The sequence below is a fragment of the Sarcophilus harrisii genome, chromosome 1 (genome assembly GCF_902635505.1).
Source record: "Sarcophilus harrisii chromosome 1, mSarHar1.11, whole genome shotgun sequence".
Taxonomy (NCBI): Eukaryota; Metazoa; Chordata; class Mammalia; order Dasyuromorphia; family Dasyuridae; genus Sarcophilus; species Sarcophilus harrisii.
Window position 1 is genome coordinate 315,564,686 of NC_045426.1, and position 21,845 is coordinate 315,586,530.

A 21,845-nucleotide genomic window follows, 5' to 3' on the forward strand; every position below is an offset into this window, starting at 1 on the left:
CCAGGCTATCATGAGGGTGTCCTGTTGATTCAGTTCCTGAAGAGCTTAAGGACTTTACATGAGCTTACTGAGGTAGAGATGGCTATGAAATTGAACCAGCACATCTTACAGTAACAGACATTTTAAATGATTAAGCTTAAATTATAAAAGATGAAAATGTTGTGCCCCTTTTTTTTCTGTGGCAAAAAGGAGCACTGGATGAAGTTGAATTTTTTGTTTTACTAGAGACAAATGGGGCACTTAATTAGAGTCTGCCTCAATTAGTGAATCATTTCACTATGGAGGAAAACTTGCTGGGCTTTATGTAATGAGATATCCAGGACTAGTTTGTTATTTGTAGCAGTCACCAAAACTTGGCACATACCATCTGGAATTTCTGTTTATGCTTTTAGGTATATATCTGTCTCTTCAACTAGCCTGTAAGGCCCTAGCTTAGACTTTGTCCTGGTGCTTAAAGGCTTCTAACAATGAACTTCTCTTCTAACGCCAGCCTTGAACAAAGCATAATTTGTTGTCAAATTATTGACAAGTAGAAACATCTGTATTTTAATAATTTTAAGACTGCCAGTTTTATGAGTTAGGGATATGTCACAATCTACAGCTTCTAGTAATTCCATGGTATTAATTAGAGATATTAAATTTACTATTGATATTTTGGAAGTTTGGAAAGTAATGTAAGTATAGTAAAGGAAAAAGAATTAGCATTTGTGTCCAAAGGGACCTCGGAAAGAGTAAGTAAAGGAGTGAGTGACCATTAGAGTTTAGAAAGTAACTAGAATGACTAAGTAGAGAAGACAATTTGGTGTGTGAAATGGGAAAGAAAGACACCAAACTGAGATGCTGAGAGTGTGGTCAAATGTGGAACTGGTCAGCCCTGACTTCATTGAACCCTGATTTGAAAGAGTGCTTTGGCACTAGGAGGTGGGTCCTTGTGTCCCTGCTTCACAGCATGTATACAAGGCTGGAAGAGCAGCAGTGAGAAGTTGGTAACAAAATTTGTTTGTTTATCTGAATCTAATATTTTTGGAGTACTTTCTAGGCTCTTTTGGGAAGGAAGCATGTAAGAAGGGCTGCATTCACATGGGGTGTTTTGTGTGTGTGTGTGTGTGTGTGTGTATGCTACTAACTTCTCAGCACTTCAGTTTCCTCATTTGTAAAAAGAAGAGGCTCAATTAGATGACTAATTTCTTCCAGCCTCTTTAGCATTTTCTCCCAGAGGCAAACCTGCATGGTTGAAAAACCCAGTCCAGAGGGAAGGCAGTAGCAGTGAAGAAACATCAGCAAGGTGAGTCCTGGGTTACAGCTGGTGAAAGAGGCTAATCATATAAGCTTTAGGAGACCGTGGGTATGTTGGCATTTTGATTTTGTGGTTTTAGTGTTCTAGTTCAATATAACTTGAGCTGTCAAAAGAATATTTCACAGAAGAAACGGTATCTGAATCAGGTCTTAAAAGAAGAGAAAGATTTCAATATGCATATTATTTGGGAATGCATTCCAAGCATGGGGGACAGCATGAGTAACAATGTGGAGGCAGGAGGGATAAAAGTTTAGGGAACAGCAAGTAGTTCAGTTTAATTGTAAAAGCATCCACAAAGAACAATAGTATGACATAAGGTTGAAAACATAAATTGGACATAAATTATGGAGCATCCAGAAATGCCACGCCAAAGAGTCTAAAAGATGTTTGGTGAGAAATGTGGAACAATAGGAGGGTTGTTTTTTTTTTTTTTTTTTTTTTTTTGAGCAGAAAACTGATGTGGTCAGAGCCATACATCAGGAAAATTAAATTGGCAATATTGTGTAGGATGGATTAGAAAAACTGGGTGTGGGGAAACCAGTTAAGAGGTTATAGAAACAGCTCAGGGGAAGAGTAATGAGGACCTTATATAGTGTGGAAGGAGTAAAAATGACTGATAGAATTTGGCAACTGACTGCATGTAGAGGAAGTTAGAGACAACCTGAATATTTCACACTTTGGTGAAAAGGAAATTTGTGATACCATTAATAGATCTAGAAAGAGGAACTGGTATGAAGATAACGATATGCATTTTAGATTCTAAAATTGAGATACGAGCATACATCCAAGTAAAGAATCCTAGATTGAATGTCTAATCTCTTTTCCATTTAACATTCCACTTGACTTGACATTCCACTTCAGATATTTGAAAATGGCTACTATGGTTATCTCTTGTCCTACCAAATTTCTTAATTTCTGTAGTGGGCTGAAGCTCGAGTTGATGCACTGAGGTCTCAAGCACATGAAGCTAAATAGTAATTGAACCATACTTTATTAATATATATGCTTGGAGAAAGAATGGCCCCTGCCCACTCTTTGTGCAAGTCCTGATATGTTATATAGGAAATGACGACTTTGGTGGGTGGAAGCAGAGGGGCAGAGAGAGAGGCGGAGGGCGGGGGGAAGAAAGCTGGCTGGCTTCTGGTCTGGCTGGCTTCTTGACTCAGCTGCACACATTGCGATCGTGAACCCCCCTTCACCTCTGATCTCCCTTTCACCTCCGATCCTTCTTCACCTCTACTGAGAATAAAGATCGAAGATTTTCCCTTAACCTGAATTCCTGACTCCGGCTGATTTTAAAATATGCGGTCATCACAAATTTCCAAGTCAGATATCTCCTTTACCTGTTCCTTACATGAAATAATTCCAGATCCTTGCAATCTCCCTCTTTCAGTTTTTCAGTCTCTCTTAAGGTGTGACATCTCGAATTGGACACAATCCTCAAGATAGTAAGCTATATACATTGATTGGCTATTGGTCTCCTCATATGCAAAATTGGGGAATTAAGCTCTAAATTCCCTCCCAGATTTCAATCCTTCAATGCTTTTCTTCCCTGCTACTTCAACTCTCATGCTGCTCCCCAGTGTTTTTGTCTGGATCCTTGAGGAGGAAATTCCCTCTATCAAAGCAGATCAGCAACTCTTCTGCAACTTAGAATCTCTGTGAGTTTGCTGAAAGCACAGAGAGATTAAGTGATTCCCAAGAGCTACACAGCCAGGTATGTATCACAGGTTGGGCTTGAGCTCTTCTCTTCCTGACTCTGAGGTCAGAAATGTACCCATTATGCCACATTTGCCTTTCAACCTCAACTGTTAGAGTTCAGCAAGTTCTTCCTGTCAAGTGATACATGGGACATCATGGGAACAGGTGTGAGACAGAGGGTCACAGCCATTGGCTACATGAGCAGGGAAGCCTGGACAGGGCCTTTCGCCTGTGAGCAAGCTGTTGAATTCCTGGATTGGCTCTTCTCCCATTGGCGGCAAACACCATGCATATTCAAAGCCCATGAGCTGCTTCTCTGAATGGTGATTGGGGATTGCCTACTGTCCACATGCTGATCATGCTTGCAAAAATGTATATCAACAAGGCTGTCTGGCATAATAAACTGGAGCTCTTTTCACATCCTGCGAGTTCCCACCTCATTCATCTTGCCTCTGAGATCAAAGGGGTAATATGCCATGAGCTCTTAAAAGATGGCCACAACAAGAAAACATTGTCTATTACTGCAAGGGTCATTAGAGAACCCCAAATTCAGTGAATTACAATAGGTACACAAATGCCACAGAAATGCAATACATGGTTTTAGACAAAACCCTCTTAACATGAAAGCAACATCAGCCAGCAGTCAATTATATGTGTTATTATGTGACGTCTTTGCTCAAGCAATTGGGTCAATGCCTTTGGTCACTTGGGGATATGGAAATGATGGCTTTCCTTGTACTCTCAAGAAATGATTAAAGTTGCGCAGGATTTCAAGAATGCTTGCTTCTGCTGAGCAAGGGCAGAGACAGGAATAATGTTGCTCCCATTCCTCTGCTAAGGGAGCAATCTACAGGTGTGAAACACTGCATATCATGTCAAAACTTTTTCAATGTTACTAAATCAGGAAGATCTGAGTTCAAATTCCATCTCAAACTCTTCCTAGGTTATTTAACCCTGGTCAAGTCTGTTTCCTCATCTATACTATCAGGATAATAATAACCTATTAGTTCTGCCATTAGTATAACATATGTGCATTCCGAAAAATTATAAAGCTATGAAAAATAATGGATTTTCAAAATATAGGACTTATAGGAAAGGTGGCGTTGAGGCAAAACTCACAAACTTTGTTAGTGACATAATAAACAGAATGAAACCTAATGAAAAAGGTAGCATTATTTTTACATGTTAAATGGTTAAAAATACACAAACATTTCACTAAATAGTGGCAGTATTTGCTACCTAGGGGAGCTTGGTCTGCCCTAATTGCAAGCTGGCAAAGTCAACAACTCCAGGATGAAGGGGCTGAACTGAGGTCATAGCAAAAGGTGGGGCTGAGGTCGTGGTGGAAGACCTTCAGGACAGCCCTCCTTGGCTTATATCCCCTACTGTGACTTAAGACAGAAAATAAACATATCCTATCACTTTGAAAAATGCCTGGTTTGCTTGTGGAAGTAGACAGCAGAAGATCTATACCTTGTTATTTCTCAAGGTTGAAACTGAAAACGACTAAACTCAAAATTTATGTCATGCTTATATGAACTAAGTGAAGTGAGCAGAACCAAGAGAACACTATACACAGAAACAACAAGATTATGGGATGATCAACCCTCATGGACTTGGCTGTTTTCAACAGTTAGGTGATTCAGGCCAATTTCAATAGACTTGGGATAGAGAGAGCCATCTGCATCCAGAGGGAGGACTGTGAGGACTGAATGTGCATCATAACATGGTATTTTCTCCTTTTTTTTTCCTGAGACAACTGGAATTAAGTAACCTGCCCAAGGTCACAGAGCCACTTAAGTGTTAAGTGTCTGAGGCTAGATTTGAACTTAGGACCTCCTGACTTCAGGGCTGGAACTCTATCCACTGTGTCCTCTAGCTGCCCTGTTCTCATCTTTTTGTTGTTGTTGTTTGTTTGCTTGTTTTTCTTTTGATCTGATTTTTCTTTTTTAATGATATTTTATTTTTCCAAATACATGCAAAGATAGTTTTCTTAGAACCCTGGGTTCCAAAATGTTCTCCCTTTCCTCCCTCTTCCCTCTTTCCCAAGAAAGCAAACAACCCGATGATACAGGTTAAACATGTGCAACTTTTCTAAAGATATTCCCATATTTGTCATGCTGAGCAAAAAGAAAAAATCAGATCAAAAGAAAAAAAAAACTATAAGAAAAAATAACAAGCAAACAAACAATAAAAAGATGAAAATACTATGCTTTGATCCACATTCAGTCTTCATAGTTCTCTCTCTGGATGTGGATGAATAAAATGATAAGGGCTTAAACTGGGGTAGTAATGATGGTGGTGGTAGTAATGGTAGTAGTAGTAGTACTAGTAGAAATGGAGAGGAAAAGGCTTGCTGAATAGGGGAGAGGGTGATGGGAAGGGAGAGAGAAAAATGTGGAACAAGGTTTTGCAAGGGGTAAATGTTAAAAACTATCTTTGCATGTATTTTAGAAATAAAAGCCTCTTATTAAAAACTATTTTAGAAAAAGAAATTGAACAGACCATAAATGAACTTCCTAAGATAAAAGCTTTAGAACCAGATGGATTTATAAGTAAATTCTAACAATATTTAAAGATCAACTAATTTCAATATTAAATAATTTATTTGGAATAACAGGCAAAGAAGTCCTATCAAACTCCTTTTATGAAACAAATATGGTATTGGTACCTACACCAGAGAGAACAAAACAGAGAAAGAAAATTATAGACCAATTTCACTAATACATATGGATCCAAAAATCCTAAATAAAAACTAGCTAAGTATGTCAATAAAGACTCTGCATTGTGACTAAGTGGGATTTATAACAGGAATGCAGGGTTGGTCTAACATAAGGAAAACTATTAACATTATTGATCATATCAATAACAAAAATATTAGATCAACAGATAGAGGAAAAAACTTTTAAGAAAATATAACGCTTATTTCTATCAAAACACTTGAAAGTATATGTATAAATGGATTTTTCCTTAAAATGATAAGAAGCATCTACCTAAAACCATCGGCAAGCATTATTTGCAAGAGTGAAGCAAAGATGCTCATTATCAACAGTATTAGTCAATAGTGTATTGGAAATACTAGTAATAAAAATAAGAGAAGAAAAAGAAATGGAAGGAATCAGAATGAGCAATGAGATAATAAAATTATCTCTTTTTATAGATGATATGATGATATACTTGGAAAATCCTAGAGATTCAACTAAAGTTGAACTAATTTTAACAAAATAGCAGTATATAAAATAAATCTACATAAATCATCAGCATATTTATATATCACAAACAAAACCCTGCAAGAAGAAATAACTGTAGATTCCAATGCAAAATAACTGTAGACAGCATAAAATACCTGGAAGTTTATCTGTTAAGATAAATTCAGGAACTACATAAACATACTTTTACAACAATTAGAGAAATAAGGCATTTAATTATTAAACTATCTGGTACTAACTAAGAAAAAAGGTAGATCAGCAGAGCAGATTAGATAAATTTGTAATTTTGTGTTTGAGAAATCTAAAGATTTAAGCTTCTGGCATAAGAATTCACTACCTGGTTTAAAAATTGTTAAGAAAACTAGAAAACAATCTGGCAGAAACTAGTACAGACAAGATCTTATACCATCAGATCAAAATGGATACATGACCTAGATATAAAGGGAACTAATATAAAATAGAAGAACATATAGAATATATTATCTATTAGACTTACAAATAGAAGAATTTGTGAATAAACAAGATTATAGAGAGCTTTGTGAAGTGTAAAATGGATAATTTTGATTACATTAAACTAAAAAATGTCTATATAACTAAAACCAATGTAGCTGAGATTAGCAGGAAAGCAGAAAGTTGAGAAAAAAAATTTATAGACATTTTCTTGAGTAAAGGTTTCATAACTTAAATATCTAATGAACTGTGTCAAGTTTATAAGAATATGAATTGTTCCCTAATTGATAAGTGGTCAAAGGATATGAACAGACAGTTTTGGTATAAAGAAATCAAAGATATAGTCATATTAAAAATGCTCCAAATCATTATTGATTAGAGAAATGAAAATTAAAACAACTAAGATATAATCTCATACTCATCAAGTTAGCTAAAATGATAGAAAGGGAAAATGACAAATGTTGAAGAGGATGTGGAAAATTTGGGACACATATTCACTGTTTTATAACTCTTTGGGCATAATTCCAGTTCACTCTCCAATATATGCCTGGATCATTTCACAGTTCCACTAGCAATATATTAGTGTCCCAATATATATGGTCAGTCTGGTGGGTGGGGGAAGAAGAGAAAAGTCTGAAACAAAAAAAATATAACAACTAAAATAATACATTTTACAGTTAATTCAATTGAATGTAAAAATCATCAAAGAAGTGGCCAGTGAAGGTAAGGGTGGACAGCATCCTGATGTTTTGAAGAAAATAACTGAAGAAGATAAAGTAATAAAAAATTTTAATGTAAAATAGACAGGCTTATTCTAAAAAAAAAAGATGCTTCCTATAACTTATCTTTCTAAGAAGAAAAAAAATTGGACCTGGATTTAGTGTCTATGGATTGTCTAACAATTTTATTGGGAGATGATAGAAAACTCAGTTTTAAATTAAAATCCTTAATTTTTATTGGTCTTGAAATCCTTGGTTTCTGAGAGGCTAAACACTTCCAGTTCTTAATCAGTAAAATAAGAAATCATAGGTTACTAAAGCAGCTTTGGAAGACTGGTTTTCAAGTCCTTTTACCCTAGTTACTGAAATATATTACAAGCATGACACTATTGCATTTAGTGCATTATAATTTTAGATAATGTTCAAGGTCATCCAACTATGCTTGGCTTATATGTCAGAATGCAAATATGCAAATTTATGAAAAAATGAATAAAGCTCTGTATCAACACATATTAAGATTTAGGAAAAGAAGAAAGTTCAGATTATGCTACTAACATAATATAAGTGGCAATGATGACATTTCCGTCGTATTGTTGATATAGGTTTTATCTTTAGATAACGTCGTGGGTTTTTTTTTAGTTTTTAAACTTTTCTTTCTATAACTATTTTATTATTTTGTGATAAACTAGAATAAGAAATACATATTTCTTATCAAATTAAATAATTATTTAAAAAGTTTCCATTCAATATTTCCAATGGGTTAGAATAAATGACCCTATTTTACATGTATGTATAACTTTAATTAGTACAAATTCAAATAGTATGGCCCTTTATATAAGATCACACTTCACTAACATTAATTGGGACCTTGTTATAAAATGAAAACAATAATACTTGTACTATTTACCTTAAAAGGATTTTGTGAATATAGAACATTATAAATTTTAAAATATTTTATAAATGTATTAACTTTAAGGTTTTCTTAAACTTAGCTCTCAGGGAAGTTCAAATGAGGTAATCTTTGTAAAGTACTTATTAGCACAATACCTGGCATATGCCAAGGGCATAGGGAATGGGAAAGGAATAAGTATTTATATAGTTCTTACTATGTGCCAAGAACTGTGCTAAGTATTTTATAAATATTATCTAATTTGATTCTCATAAAATTCTGAGAGCTAAGTTTAAGATGACTTTAACGTTAACACTTTACATAGCACTTTAAACTTTATAATGTGCTCCTTCCTTCCTTTATGAACATACATACACACACTACACACACACACACACACACACACAGTGGAAACATTAGTTACTTCTATACAAAGTCTGCCCACTTGTATAGGAGGGAAGAGAAAATTCTTTGACTTACCCAGAACACAAGGACATTCATGAGATGATCTATGTTTGTCCGTTTAAAGATGGTCTTTCCACTGTTTTGCATTAATTTGGTGTCATGACCTAGGTTAAACACAGATGTATTTTGGGGAATGACCAGTTTTATTCAGAATCAAGCAAAAGCAGTGTAAGAAGACATGGCCCTGGGGAAAAATCTTTGTCTACAACACACACTATGAAAGCCACATTTCTAAATTTAGTATCTACTCGGTCTTTAGATAGTAGAGGACAGACTGACTTAACATGCTATGGAATCATGGGATCATGAAGACAACTGAACAACCAATATTTATAGAAACTTCATACCTATTCCTTTCTTGAGCTCTGAGAACCTTGTGTTTTCCACAGACAGACACCTATAAAAGAGCTGATCATTTTTTTGTAACAGAATTTTCCAACAGTAGGAATCACAAGCTTTTGGGAAGAATCCTCCACTATATGGCCAATTCAGTGTGTAAATTCTGAACCAGCGAGACAGCTTTCCCACAATAAATGAAGAAATGGATTGGGAGCATTCTTGTGGAGGGGAAGAATGTGGAAACTGATAGCAAGAGCTTGCAAAGAATACAGATGAAAGACTGAAGACCTCTGGGGTGAGGATCATCTTAGCAGAGAGCTCTTCATGGTTAATAAATAGCTCTGAAAACCAACCACCAGCACCAGGATTCTAGTTGGGAGAGTCAGTATGGGAATCTCAAAGTAAAAAAAATCTGAAAAGAAGGTGATTTATTTGACCTTTCACTATTTGACGATTACTTCTCTTGATCATCAGTTCTGTGAATTGTTTGTCCTTTTTTTTTGAAGAGGACCAATAATATCCCAGGTAATGTTTTAACTTTTGCATTATTTGGATTTGTGAGTCAGAGAAGTGGTCAGCTTCACTCTCTTCCTGAACCACTGAAGTCAGTGGCAGGACGAACATAAACACAACTGATGATAGTCCTGGCTACAATGAATGATCTTGAGAGTTTCTGAACCTGACCAAGCTCTAAGCCTTCTGCAGTTCCTACTTCAGGTATCACTTTGGCAGACGTTCTCATCTGCCCGCTCTGCTAGGGAGAGTCTTCGTGTGCTTGGGGCAGACATTCCCTAACTCACCAATTGAGGTTATCCTCAATTTGGTGAAGTCCATCTGCTCAGAAAGTTTACTAGGGATAGTCACTGTACATACTACAGCTTCTGGGGACTATGGGGGAGGATTGGGTAAAAGGCAAACCACAAAGGTGGATGATCAACCCTGAAAAGATATTGGGGTGAACACAAAGAAAACAAAATTTCTACCATGCAGTATTGTTCTTTTCATTCAAGTATTAGCCTGAAGATATAACATTGCAATAGAAATGTGGCTAAGTGTGTGAAGGAGGCAATTTCCCAAAAAGAGTCTTTAGAGATGAGTACCTTCTATCAGCCCCTTTCAGGAAAGACGTAATTTAGATGTCATGCTATACAACAAGAGATAGGAACTCTGTTATATTAATACAATAGTAATATTTTTCAGCCAAAAATAAGAACACATCATCTGCTAAAGGAGGTTATTCTTTTTGCAAAAGCTTCATTAAAAGTTCATTTTCCTTTCTTGAAATTTGAGCCTGCTGGGGCTCTATATAGAGTTTCCCATACCCTAGAAACCATAGAGTCAAATGAGAGTGAGATGCAGAAACTGACTTGGTAACACCAGTGAGGCTGCTTCTGCCTTATTACTACTTGATTAATGAGATTTGGGGGGTTGGGAATATGTTTTATTTCACACCTTTTTGGCTTTTGGATAGGGACCTTGGAGACAAGGTCCTGCAGACCAAGATTCAACTAGGAAAGTACTCCCAAGTTTTTGAACTAGATTGTGACTGTCTTACTGAGTCTCTTTACTTTCCTTTTCAACTGGTGGGATCTTAAGAGTATTGGACCACATAAGTCTCTAAAACTAAGATTCTTTGAAAGGCATAAAGAGTCTTCCTCTGTCTCATGCTGTCTCATGAAACTTTAACTTTTGTTCACACTGTGTGAAGGAAGGGACAAGAATAGTTGTCCCATTATCCAGCTGAAGTCAACACTCAGCCCATTAACATTAAGCACTGAGGAGAACAAAAGGGTCACTTCCCTTTTTCTACCTGGGAGAATGGCCTGGGAAAAATCCCTGCTTCTGCTTGGAAGAGGGTACTATTATAGTAGCATGTTTTAGATATATTCCTTCCCCTTATAATATACAGCAGGATGGATAATAGACAATAATTAGTTGGGCCCAAAACTGAAAAGAAGGTAGAATTGTTTTTGGGAAAATGGAATTCTTTTGATGACCTCAAGTTTCTCTTGGGAAGCAAGTGCCCATTTTAAAAAAAAAATACCAATCTTCTTCCAGTGATGTAAGGCTGAGAGGCAATAAATGTGATAATTTCCAAAGAAGCGAAGTTAAAGATCACTCAGTGGGCAAGGAAAAACACATGAAGTTTAGAAGAGCTGAAACATAATAAAAATAAAAAATTTCACAGAAGTTACATAAAGGAATCTTATTAGAGCTGTAAACTTGAAAAAATAGGCAACATCAAAAGATAACTAATAGAGAGCTCACATATTCTATTGGTGTCTATGAAATATCAAGAATTAGAGACAAATCTTTAAAATGTTGAGTGGACCCCTACAGTAGATTTAAGGGAAGACATGGTCAATATACAAACAAGATAGGGAGGTATAGATGCACCATGATCTCCATATTTGGATGATCCAAATCAATGTGATCACATATCTGCCAAAGAATAGACTATAATGTCTAACTAATATCAATGTAATATCCTCTCTTGATATTCTCTATATTCTCTTTCTTTATCATTTCTGGTAAACACTTGTGGGGTATGTATTATCTCTAGTTAAATACTCTGCATGGACACATTCTCTGTGTATGTACTCTCCATATGAATGAGTCACAAAGATGTGTTCTTCCCCCTATCTTATAACTGAAAATCCTCTTTCTTTATATGCTTTTTCAATATGTTTACTTTTTCTTACATATTTAAGAATAGTTGAAAAAATTAATGTGTGGCCCATAGGCTCAACACAAAATGACTAATGCAGATAGCTAGAACGCTGGAGGATTTTTTTTAAGTCACTAGAAATTTCAGACCACCCACATAGATGATATCCTGGTATATGTACAAGTATATATACATGAATAGTATGTGTTCTGTTTTTGCCATTTAAAGAAAATAATACTGACAAAATTTGCCACATTTTAATAGTATCCTGTAGGCTACAGCTTTGGAAAAGACATAGTGAAATTTACCAGCATAAATCACAAGGCCATAGCACCAGTCTGTGTTCCGGATGGTGCAGCCTCTTAGCAACATCTTCTCATTGTCCAAGGGATACTTTTCATTTTCGTAGATCAATATCCCTTTGAATTCATCTAGTTTGTTATTGGGAGGCTCACACCTGACTTCACCTGAAGAAAGAGAAAGGAATGAGAGAGCTGTAACTTGGGGAGGAAATAATACATATATCTTGAGATATAGAGATTAAACCTATAGGCAGTACAGAAATAAGTATACTGGGGGCAGTTAGGTGGCACAGTGAATAGGGTGCCAGACATGGAGGTTAGAAAGTCCTGAGTTCAAATATGACCTCAGATACATATTAACTGTGTGATCCCTGACAAGCCCTTAACCCTTATTTATTTCAGTTTCCTCATCTATAAAAGGAAATGGCAAATCACTTTAATATCTTTGCAAAGAAAACTTGAGAAGGGATCATTAAGAGTCAGAAATTACTAAAAATTACTAAATAACAAAATGTGAGCATTTTCCACCTCTCCGCTAACACTTCTCATCACATTTTTGGGTACATACAATCCCTTATTCCTTTAGAGTCATGCAATATTTTCTGGACATCAGAGGGAATAAATTTTGCACTTGGCATTGATCACACATACAGAGAAAAAATTGAATGACAAACTTTTCAAGGAACGTAATTTTACCAATATATAAAAGATCTAAATGTGAAATGAAGTAGTCTGAAACTTTCCAAAAGCAACCTAATTCTACCTTACCTTTAAAAGTGTTGAGTTTCTCTAGGTTGTCTCCTAGGTTGCTGGTAACAGTCAGGGCTTGCCTTACTTTCAAGTTGGTTTCCCTGGAGTAATATTAAACATATATATATATATGTATATGTATATATATATATATATATATATATACACACACACACAAATAAATATATACATGTATATGTGAATGTACATAATTATATTAATAATAAATATTTAACACGTAGATTATATGTCAAATTGCATATATAAACTATTGTCCATTCATGTGCATATGTATGTATAAATGTGCATATGTGTGTATGTATACGAAGGAACTAAAAGCAGCACACATACATATACTTATGTCCATCTACAGGGGTTTCAAAAAATATACTATATTCAAAATGGAATTGGGTCATGCTCCTCTGTTCAAAGAAAACCACAACTCGGCTCTTTCCTGAGATTAAGTATTGATCCTGAAGTTATAACTACATTAATAAGCTCCTCTCTATATGTTCTCAAGTTCAAACTGAGATAGATATACTAGAGATAATAAAGAACCCGTAAAGAGAACCCTGGAGATGAGGCTTAAAAATAGGCAGCATGGTTCCTATAAAACAGCTAGAGTTCCTCAGTACAGCACATTCAAGGGCTGAAACTCCTGTACACATATTCTTCACACAAATCCTTAAAGACACTTGCTCAGTGATTAATAGGCAATTAAATAAAGGAATGGGGATAGAAGTAAAAACTAAAGATGCTTTATAATATCTGACACAAAGAAGACTGGGGAAATAGTTTGATCAGAATTTTAAAAACTTTTATACCTAAGCTCTGTGAAACTTTCCAAAATATTTTGCCTACCCTTCAAAAAAAATCCTGCTGTGATGATACCTCTTGGGGTGGAGGTGGCCATGGTTCTTCAAGGCCATATTAGGAGAGTACAAGATCCTACCTATGTAAAGAAGAGGCCATTCAGTCCATCCCCTACCTGAAGCATGAATAGTTTGCACAATTCTCTTGCCCAGGGTACCTAGAAGTACAACCTGTTTGTTCTCTAGTATTACCAAATTTTTCCTAATGAAGAACAACTTTTTCTTGACACATGTCAAGCACATACACCTGTGGGAATTACTTATACACTGTTGGCTTTGTTAACCTAGTCTATCCGTAGGCCGGAATACTTACCCATCTAACTCTGCAGTTTCTATGTAGGTCAGACTACAGGGTTCACTGCTGGAGAGTAACAGCACATCAGCCTGAAGTTAGAAAAGATTAAAGATAAGTAATAATGCTAACTAGAACAAGCCTTCACATGTGTATAGATTTTCACAATATCCTTATATATTGGTTTTTATTTAATTCTCACGACAACCCTGTATGAAGTTACCAATAGCATTAATGAGAGAAAAGATACGTTTTTGAAATGACACTATGACAGAGATAGTAGTTGCGATTCAGAGACTTGATAGACGTTAATGGATTTCTAAGACTGGGACTTTGCCCTCACAGATTCAACCCAAATTCTCTCTAAAAGTTATTTCCCTGCCTCTCCTTCCCCATTTAAAAACTCATTCTTGGGTTAAAGCTATGGCATGAAATGAGAAGCCAAGCTTCCTCAGAGGGTGTGTGCATTAATCCCTGCCAAGGCTGCTATAAGCAGGGGTGACTGACATAAACAGCTGCAGAACCCATTGAGGTCAAAAGATACTAGCTATAGGTAAATAAGGTACTCACTGTGACAGAGTCGTTATTTTGTAGTTTTATTATATCCCCCACTTTGATGTTCATCCACTTTTCTTCCTTTATCCTGTAGGAGAACAACTCTTTAAATGGCTGCTCTTGGGCCATTTGGGCCAGCTGGAGATCAAGAAGCTAATAATGCTTGAAGTAGGACAGGGATTGTCCTAGAGTAGAGTCCTAGCTGTAGGAATGGACTCAAAATTCTAGTGGAATTCTGATGACTCACATTTATACTGTGGATTACAAAGTACTTTTTTTCACAATGTTAAGGACTATTAAGGGGTGCCCTGAACTTTTCTTTTTGAGTTGCTATATTTTCCAGTAGCACTGAACCCAGAGCATGTAGGAGGACCTGAATGTGTCAAGAATGAACCCCAAATCTTTCCTCCCATGGCTGACATAATTTGTTGTTTCCACCCCAAGCTGGATCCCTATGTGTTCTTAGCAGGCAAGACAGGCAAGCACCAGTCAGTCTGGGCCAGGCCAGGAAAATGCTTGTGCAGTTGGAGTCCTTTGCGGATGAGTGGATGCTCTTATTATCTTCATAGGGCTTCTTAAACTTTTCCCACTCGACCTCTTTTTGCCTGACAAACATTTATACAATCTGGGGTATATAAAATAAATATACAAATCAAGAATTAAATTTTGTTGTAATAATTGATACCTTTTACTGTTACCTATTTGTTTTTGCTCCTCACATTCTGTTACACGACCCCAAATGTTGTCATGATCCAGTTTCAAAAAGAGAAAAAATGTAGCTTTTGGCATTACCTTGCTCCTCCCCTTCTGAAGGAGTTTTGTCCTTTTCCCACCTTTTTTGCACATTTGCCCTCCCATGCCATGCTCCTTTCTGTTTTCTCCTCCCCTTTTTGTTGTACTGTCACACATATGCAAACTTCTATAAGGACTGGGAACTCTGGGTTCCACATGTATATCTATTTCTCTTGTACTGGTTTCTGCTTAAGTCTCCTGACACTGTGATCAGCTATTTGATAACAACAATCCTTGGATATTATTATCCTTATTTTATAGATGAAGATGTTGATGTACATACAGTAGCTTGTCCTCAATCACTGATTGTATATGCTGGGGTTAGTGCTCAAACCTAGATCTTCTAAGCCTAAATCTAACACTCTTTCTATCTCTGACACCAAAGAGAGGAAACAGCTCCCTTAAAGAGATTCCAGCAACCAACATACTCTAATGGGGATTTAGTGAATATTGAATTTCACATCATGTTTATTTTTCTAAAATAACTGGTTCAAATTTCCATAGTCATCCTCCCACCTTTCCCCAAATAAGTAGTCTGACAATGAGACCTCTTCCTCATTTTGTGCCTCAACTTCTTTGTTACTAAGCAAGGTTAATAAACCCTCTTACCTAAGGAAAGGCTTAAGGAAGAATGCTATATACCTTAATGACTGAAAAAGCACTTTGCAAATATAGGCAATTAGCCATTAGTTTACCATGCAGATTTGTACTGGCAAAGATAACTGAAGGCCTGTGAGTAGAAAATAATGCTCACTTTTAAACTAAGAGCAACCTCATTACTTACATATGGACATAATATACACATATACTGCTATATATGAAAGGAAAGGGCTCCTCCAGCAGTTGTTAGATTGTCACAGTACCATGTATGCCTCTTCTGAGAAGAGCCAGTTGGGTCTCTCTTTTCAGACATTCCTTCCTAAAAACACCAAAGGCAGCCTCTGGACTCAAGGGAATGAAATCTGAAGATATGTCTTAAATTAATTCTTTTTCAATTTTTATATTTGCCAGCCACGCAAAAATTGTTTGCTATACCTTTTATCAATAAAAGTAAAGGGGAAGAAATATAATCTCCTTATTCTAACTTCTGAGACTCAGAAGTTTGGGTTCTACATGAAGCTGAAAAAGTGTCAGTAAAATAAGACATTTAAACATTTTTGTTTCCGATTTTGGTACTCTTTTCTTGGTTACAGGCTGTCCCATTTGCTCTACTGATTTGTCAATATAAAAACTAGGGCATGTTTCTATCTGTTCCAGAGAAGGAAACTCTGGAGTAACAACTAAGCTCCCTTACCAAACCTGCCCCTTGATCTGAGGTTTCCCCTCCTAATGTCTTTTCCAAGAGTGGCCAAAGGGGAAGGGAAGGACAGAAACAAATGATTGAACTAAGCTCTGGGAGTAGGCTGAATTGTTGGGGTAGGTTAGTGGTGATGGGACTCTCTTGTTCAATGACTCTACATGTTTATAATACAAGTTGTTGATAGGGGAAAAAGATTGACACCTATTTCATTTTATTTCCCACTAGGAATTTTGAGAATTCCCCAAAGGAATGTGTGATAGCTACAGTCAGCTTAGCAAAATACAAGAGACTTCATGGGAATACTGCAATGATTTCACAGGTAAGCTCCTCAGCTTGATTTTTCAAGGCCCTTGACAATCTGACCTCACTTTCTCATCTTTCACAACTCCCTAACATGCTCCCTGCACTCTGGTCAGGCTTGTCACTATCTCAAGCCAGATGTATTAAATTCACTGCTGGTCTTTTTGTTGTTACTGTTCATTTGGAATATCCCTTTCCACAACACTTTGTCTTTCTGCTGCATTTATCCAAATACTGAAGACCTAGTTGGACTTCTAACTCCTCCATGAAGCTTTTTTTCCCCCTTTTGTTAATCCAAATATCATTAATATCCCTCCCTTCTGAATTCTTATGCCACTTACTATGCCATATAATTTGTTTATATATTAATTGCTGTTTTATGTATCTCCCTATCTAGACTCTGTTTCTCAAAGGCAAAGACAACTTCATCATTTGTCTTCTCCATAGAACATATAATATAGGTTGTGCATATAGGATATGCAATTAATGTGTTGAGTGAGGAGATTGTGTTGACAGTCATGATGAGTAATAATTTTTTCCTTTTTCTTGTATATATTTTTTTAAAATTAGGTTGTACATGTACATTCGTTTTTTACATATTTCCATATGAATCATGTTGGGAAAGAAAAATCAGAAAAAAAGGGGAAAACCGTGAGAAAGAAAAAAAAATAAATAAAAAGTTAACTCCTTTTTTTTTTTACTTCAATCCCCATTCAGGTTTGATAGAGTTCTCTCTACATGCACATTACATTTTCTATCCAAAGTTTATTGGAACTGCCTTGGATCACTGCATTGCTGAGAAGAACCAAGTCTGTCATACTTGATCATCACACAATCTTGCTGTTGCATGTACAATGTTTTCCTGGTTCTTCTCACTTTACTCAGCATCAGTCATATAAGTAAGATTCACCCATTAAGACACTGTTCTCTTTTTTGGGGTGGAGGATGAAGCAATTAGGGTTAAGTGACTTGCCCAGGGTCACAACTGGTAGGTGTCAAATGTATGAAGCTGGATTTGAACTCAGTTCCTCCTGACTCCAAGGCTGGTACTTTATCCTCTACACTACTTAGTTGCCCCTGAGTAATCTCTCTCTCTTTTTAAAAATGATAATAGCCTTTTATTTTTCAAAATACATGTAAAAATAGTTTTCAACATCCACCTTTGCAAAACCTTGGTTTTCAAATGTTTCTCTTTCCTTTCCCCTCACCCCTCCCCCAGACAGATTCCCCTAGAATCCAATATAGGTTAAACATATGCAATTCTTCTAAATATATTTTCACATATATCATGTTGGACAAGAAAAACCAGATCAAAAGGGAAAAAATGAAAACAAAAAAAGGCAAGCAAGCAAACAAAAACAAAAAAGGTAAAAATACCATGTTATGGTCTACACTCAGTTCCACAGTCCTCTCTCTGGGTGCAGATGGTTCTCTTCATCACAAGACCACTGGAACTGGTTTGAATCACTCATTGTTGACAAGAGCCATGTCCATCAGAATTGATCCTCGTATAATTTTTTCGTTGCCATGTACAATGCTCTCCTGGTTCTCCTCATTTCACTTAGCACCAGTTCATGTAAGTCTCTCCAAGCTTTTCCGAAATCATCCTGGTGATCGTTTCTTATAGAACAATAATATTCCATAACATTCATATGCCACAATTTATCCAGCCATTCTCCAACTGATGGGCATCCACTGAGTAATCACTCTTGACAGCTGTGGAGGTTCATGATATCCTTTATGTACTATTTTAACAGTGACCAATTTGTGGCTAATAGTTCTTCACCCACCTTCTATATCTCAAGGTTGTCTAGTCTTCTTGATAACTGCAGTTACTCTCCTGCAGTGTAATGGGCCAGAACTCTGTACTTAAAACAAGGATTCTTACAAGGTGCTAACTCTGGAATTGATAAGATAATGGTTATCTAGTTTAGCATGGTGATTAATAGTTCTCTAATTCAGTATGATTGAATTAATCTTACAACAAATAGGTTCCCTAGTGATATAATGATTGGCTTATACTCAGTATACTGCATATAAACTGGGACAAACTCAGCCAGAGAGAGACTCAGAAGGGCTCAGAGAAAGATTTGGAGAGGGCTTAGAGGCAGACTCAGAGAAGACAGAGGGCTGGAGACTAAAGCACAAGCTCTTGGACTGAGATAGATGATAGACTTCAAGACAAAGACTGTGGTGGTGGTCCTCCTGCCTCCCCCACAGAAACCAAGACATTCTGGAGGACCTTCAGATAACTAGCCTGGGCCCCAGGCAAGGAAACTAGATTGTGAAGCAGATATTAAAGAATTTCGACTTTATTCCTGGCTATTCTCATGGTGATTACTCTGCTGAAACAAAGGCTGGTCCAAAGACCTTCAGAAAATCAAACATAACATTACACTGCAGAACCTGTCTGTTGTTGGGCTCTTCTGATGCCTTTACTCAGAGATCCTACTATCTCTAAGTGGTGCTCATCAGATTAATTTTTCTGCTATAGGAATCCTTAGAATACAACAATGCAACATCTTTAGCTGTTGCATTTTAGAATGTGGTACATATATTTGACCCTTTTTCTCTGATGTGGTTACTGCCCATTATCTCCCCACAAGGAGCACTGAAGTGTTTGATGTAATTTACTTCTCTGCATAAGAGTGCTATCACAATTGACAACATGTTGTTGCCCACCCTTCATTTTCAGAGAGGACCAAATGTCAGAAGACTGAACCCCATGGGTGGGGGCCCTGTCCTTTCCTTCAAGGTCATGTTTAGGGAGTTTTAGAGGTGATAAAGCTCATTCAAGAAGTCAGATAAGCTCTTTATTGCCAAGATTAGATCCCATCATGTATGTCCTAATAAAGTAGCAATGTTAGAGCTCTGTGGACCTTCTGAAGTTTATTGCATTAGAAATAAATAACTCACTCTACCAATCATACCAAAGGCACATCTTGATTCATTTTATACATAAAACCCTCCTGCCCAGTAGTTTGGTGGCTCTCTGATACCACTCAAACATAGACAGACACACACACACACACACACACACACACACACACACACACACACTCTTTCTCTCTCCCCCCTCTCCACCCCACACACATTGGTTGGTTGGTTGCTGTCTTTCATTCTTGAAGAGAACCAAAATTATATCAGTATGTTAAAGAGTCTAAGTTACAGTGTGTCCAACTGTGGTTGCTTAGTCCAACATAAGCTCAGAGTGCTCTGCCACAAGTTGGACAAAAACAGTCCCTATGAACATTTGGGGTGGTTTTAACTTTGTACATCTCATGTTTCTTTTGAGCTAATTCAATCTTGCTTTGCTCACAGAGCACAGCATCTTCTCTGATGAGGGTGCCATGCTGGACAATCTTGTGCCAGTGTCTCCCATATCACACAATCAATTCTAAAGTTCTTAAGAGATCTTGAGAGTATCCTTGGATCACTTTTTCTGACCATCTTGTGAGTACCCTATGTGAATTCTCTATAAAATACTATTTTTGGCAAGTGTACATTTGGCATTTGAATAATGTGGCCAGCCCAATGAAGTTGTGCTCTCTGTAGTAGAGTTAGATATTTGGCAGTTTAGCTGGAGGAAGGACCTCAGTGTCTGGTTCCTTATCCTGCCAGGTGATCTTCAGAATCTTCCTAAGACAATTCACATGGAAGCAATTCAGCTTCCTGGGACATGGCACTCATATACCATTCAGGTTTCATAAGCAGACAACAATGAAGTCAGCAGAATGGTTCTGTATACCTTCAATTTGGTAGTCAGTCTAATTCTCCTCCACGCTTTCCTTTGGAGCCTCCCAAACACTGAGCTGGTTCTGGCAATGTGTGTGTGTCACTCTCATTATCAATGTGGACATTCCTGGAAAGTCTACTGCCAAGGTAAGAGAACTTATTCACAGCCTTCACAGCTGTGCCAGTTGTTGTAAGCAATGGCTGCCCATATGGATGGTGTAGTGATGGAGGACCTGTGTTTTCTTGGTGTTAATTGTTAGGCCAAAATTAGCACAAGCAGCAGAGAACTGGTCCATACTTTGTTGCAGCTCTGCTTCAGAGGCTGCATTGAGTGCACAGTCATCTGCAAACAAAAAGTCTTGCACCAACACTCCTTCCACTTTAGTTTTGGCTTGTAGCCTTTTCCAGCTGAAGAATTTACCATCAGTACAATCGCTGACTTTGATGCCATGTTTGTCCTTATTGAAGGAATTTGACAACAAGGCTGAAAACATCATGCTAACAGCACGAGAGCAAGAACACGGCCTTGTTTCACTCCATCAGTGACCGGGAAAGTACAGGAGGTCCAATGGTCCATTGTCCAGAACCTGGGCAAGTGTGCTATTATGAAAATGACGTACTATACTGATGAACTTCTTTGTACAATCATATTCTGATATAATTTTCCAAAATCCCTCATGATTGACAGTATCAAAGGTCTTGATCACATCTACAAAGGTTGTGTACAGACCTCTGTTTTGCACTGTTCGTTGGCCCCTTCTGAAGCTACGCTAGCTCTCAGATAGATGACCTGACCTTCCAGGCTTAGGGTAAGTCCATTAAGGACAACTCTAGCAAGAATCTTGCCAGCAATGACTAAGAAAGAGACACTCCTGTGATTGTCACAGGACAATCTATTCCTTTTACCTTTATAGAGATGGATAATGGAGGTATCCTTGAACTCTGGGAGCACAACCTCTTCTTGCCATATAATCTAGAAAATTTCAATCAGCTTTTGTATGATCAATGGATACCCCACTTTGTAAATCTCAGCTGGAATACAATAAGTGTTGGATGCTCTGCCACATAAAAGTAACCTAATGACATTCAAAAACTCTTCTTCAGTTGGAACTTCAGCTAGGGAGTGATTGTTTCAACTTGAAGTAAACCGTTAATAGCTTCAGGATTGTTTGATGACAATCTGTTGAGAACACTATAGAAGTGTTCAGCT

The 21,845-nt window shown here is 37.0% G+C and overlaps 1 protein-coding gene across 6 annotated transcripts in view; it reads right to left on the minus strand.

Annotated features, from left to right (window-relative positions):
* The window catches only part of LOC100918706 (phospholipid-transporting ATPase FetA-like), a 148,011-nt gene that overhangs the window by 64,585 nt on the left and 61,581 nt on the right, over positions 1–21,845 (minus strand). For all 6 annotated transcript variants that reach the window (XM_031945384.1, XM_031945382.1, XM_031945379.1 and 3 more), the window contains 5 exons: positions 14,524–14,596; positions 13,975–14,045; positions 12,808–12,890; positions 12,046–12,204; positions 8,746–8,834 (listed from right to left, as the gene is read on the minus strand). In XM_031945384.1, coding sequence (XP_031801244.1) covers positions 8,746–8,834; positions 12,046–12,204; positions 12,808–12,890; positions 13,975–14,045; positions 14,524–14,596 — 475 coding nt within the window. The remainder of the gene's footprint in view (positions 1–8,745; positions 8,835–12,045; positions 12,205–12,807; positions 12,891–13,974; positions 14,046–14,523; positions 14,597–21,845) is intronic.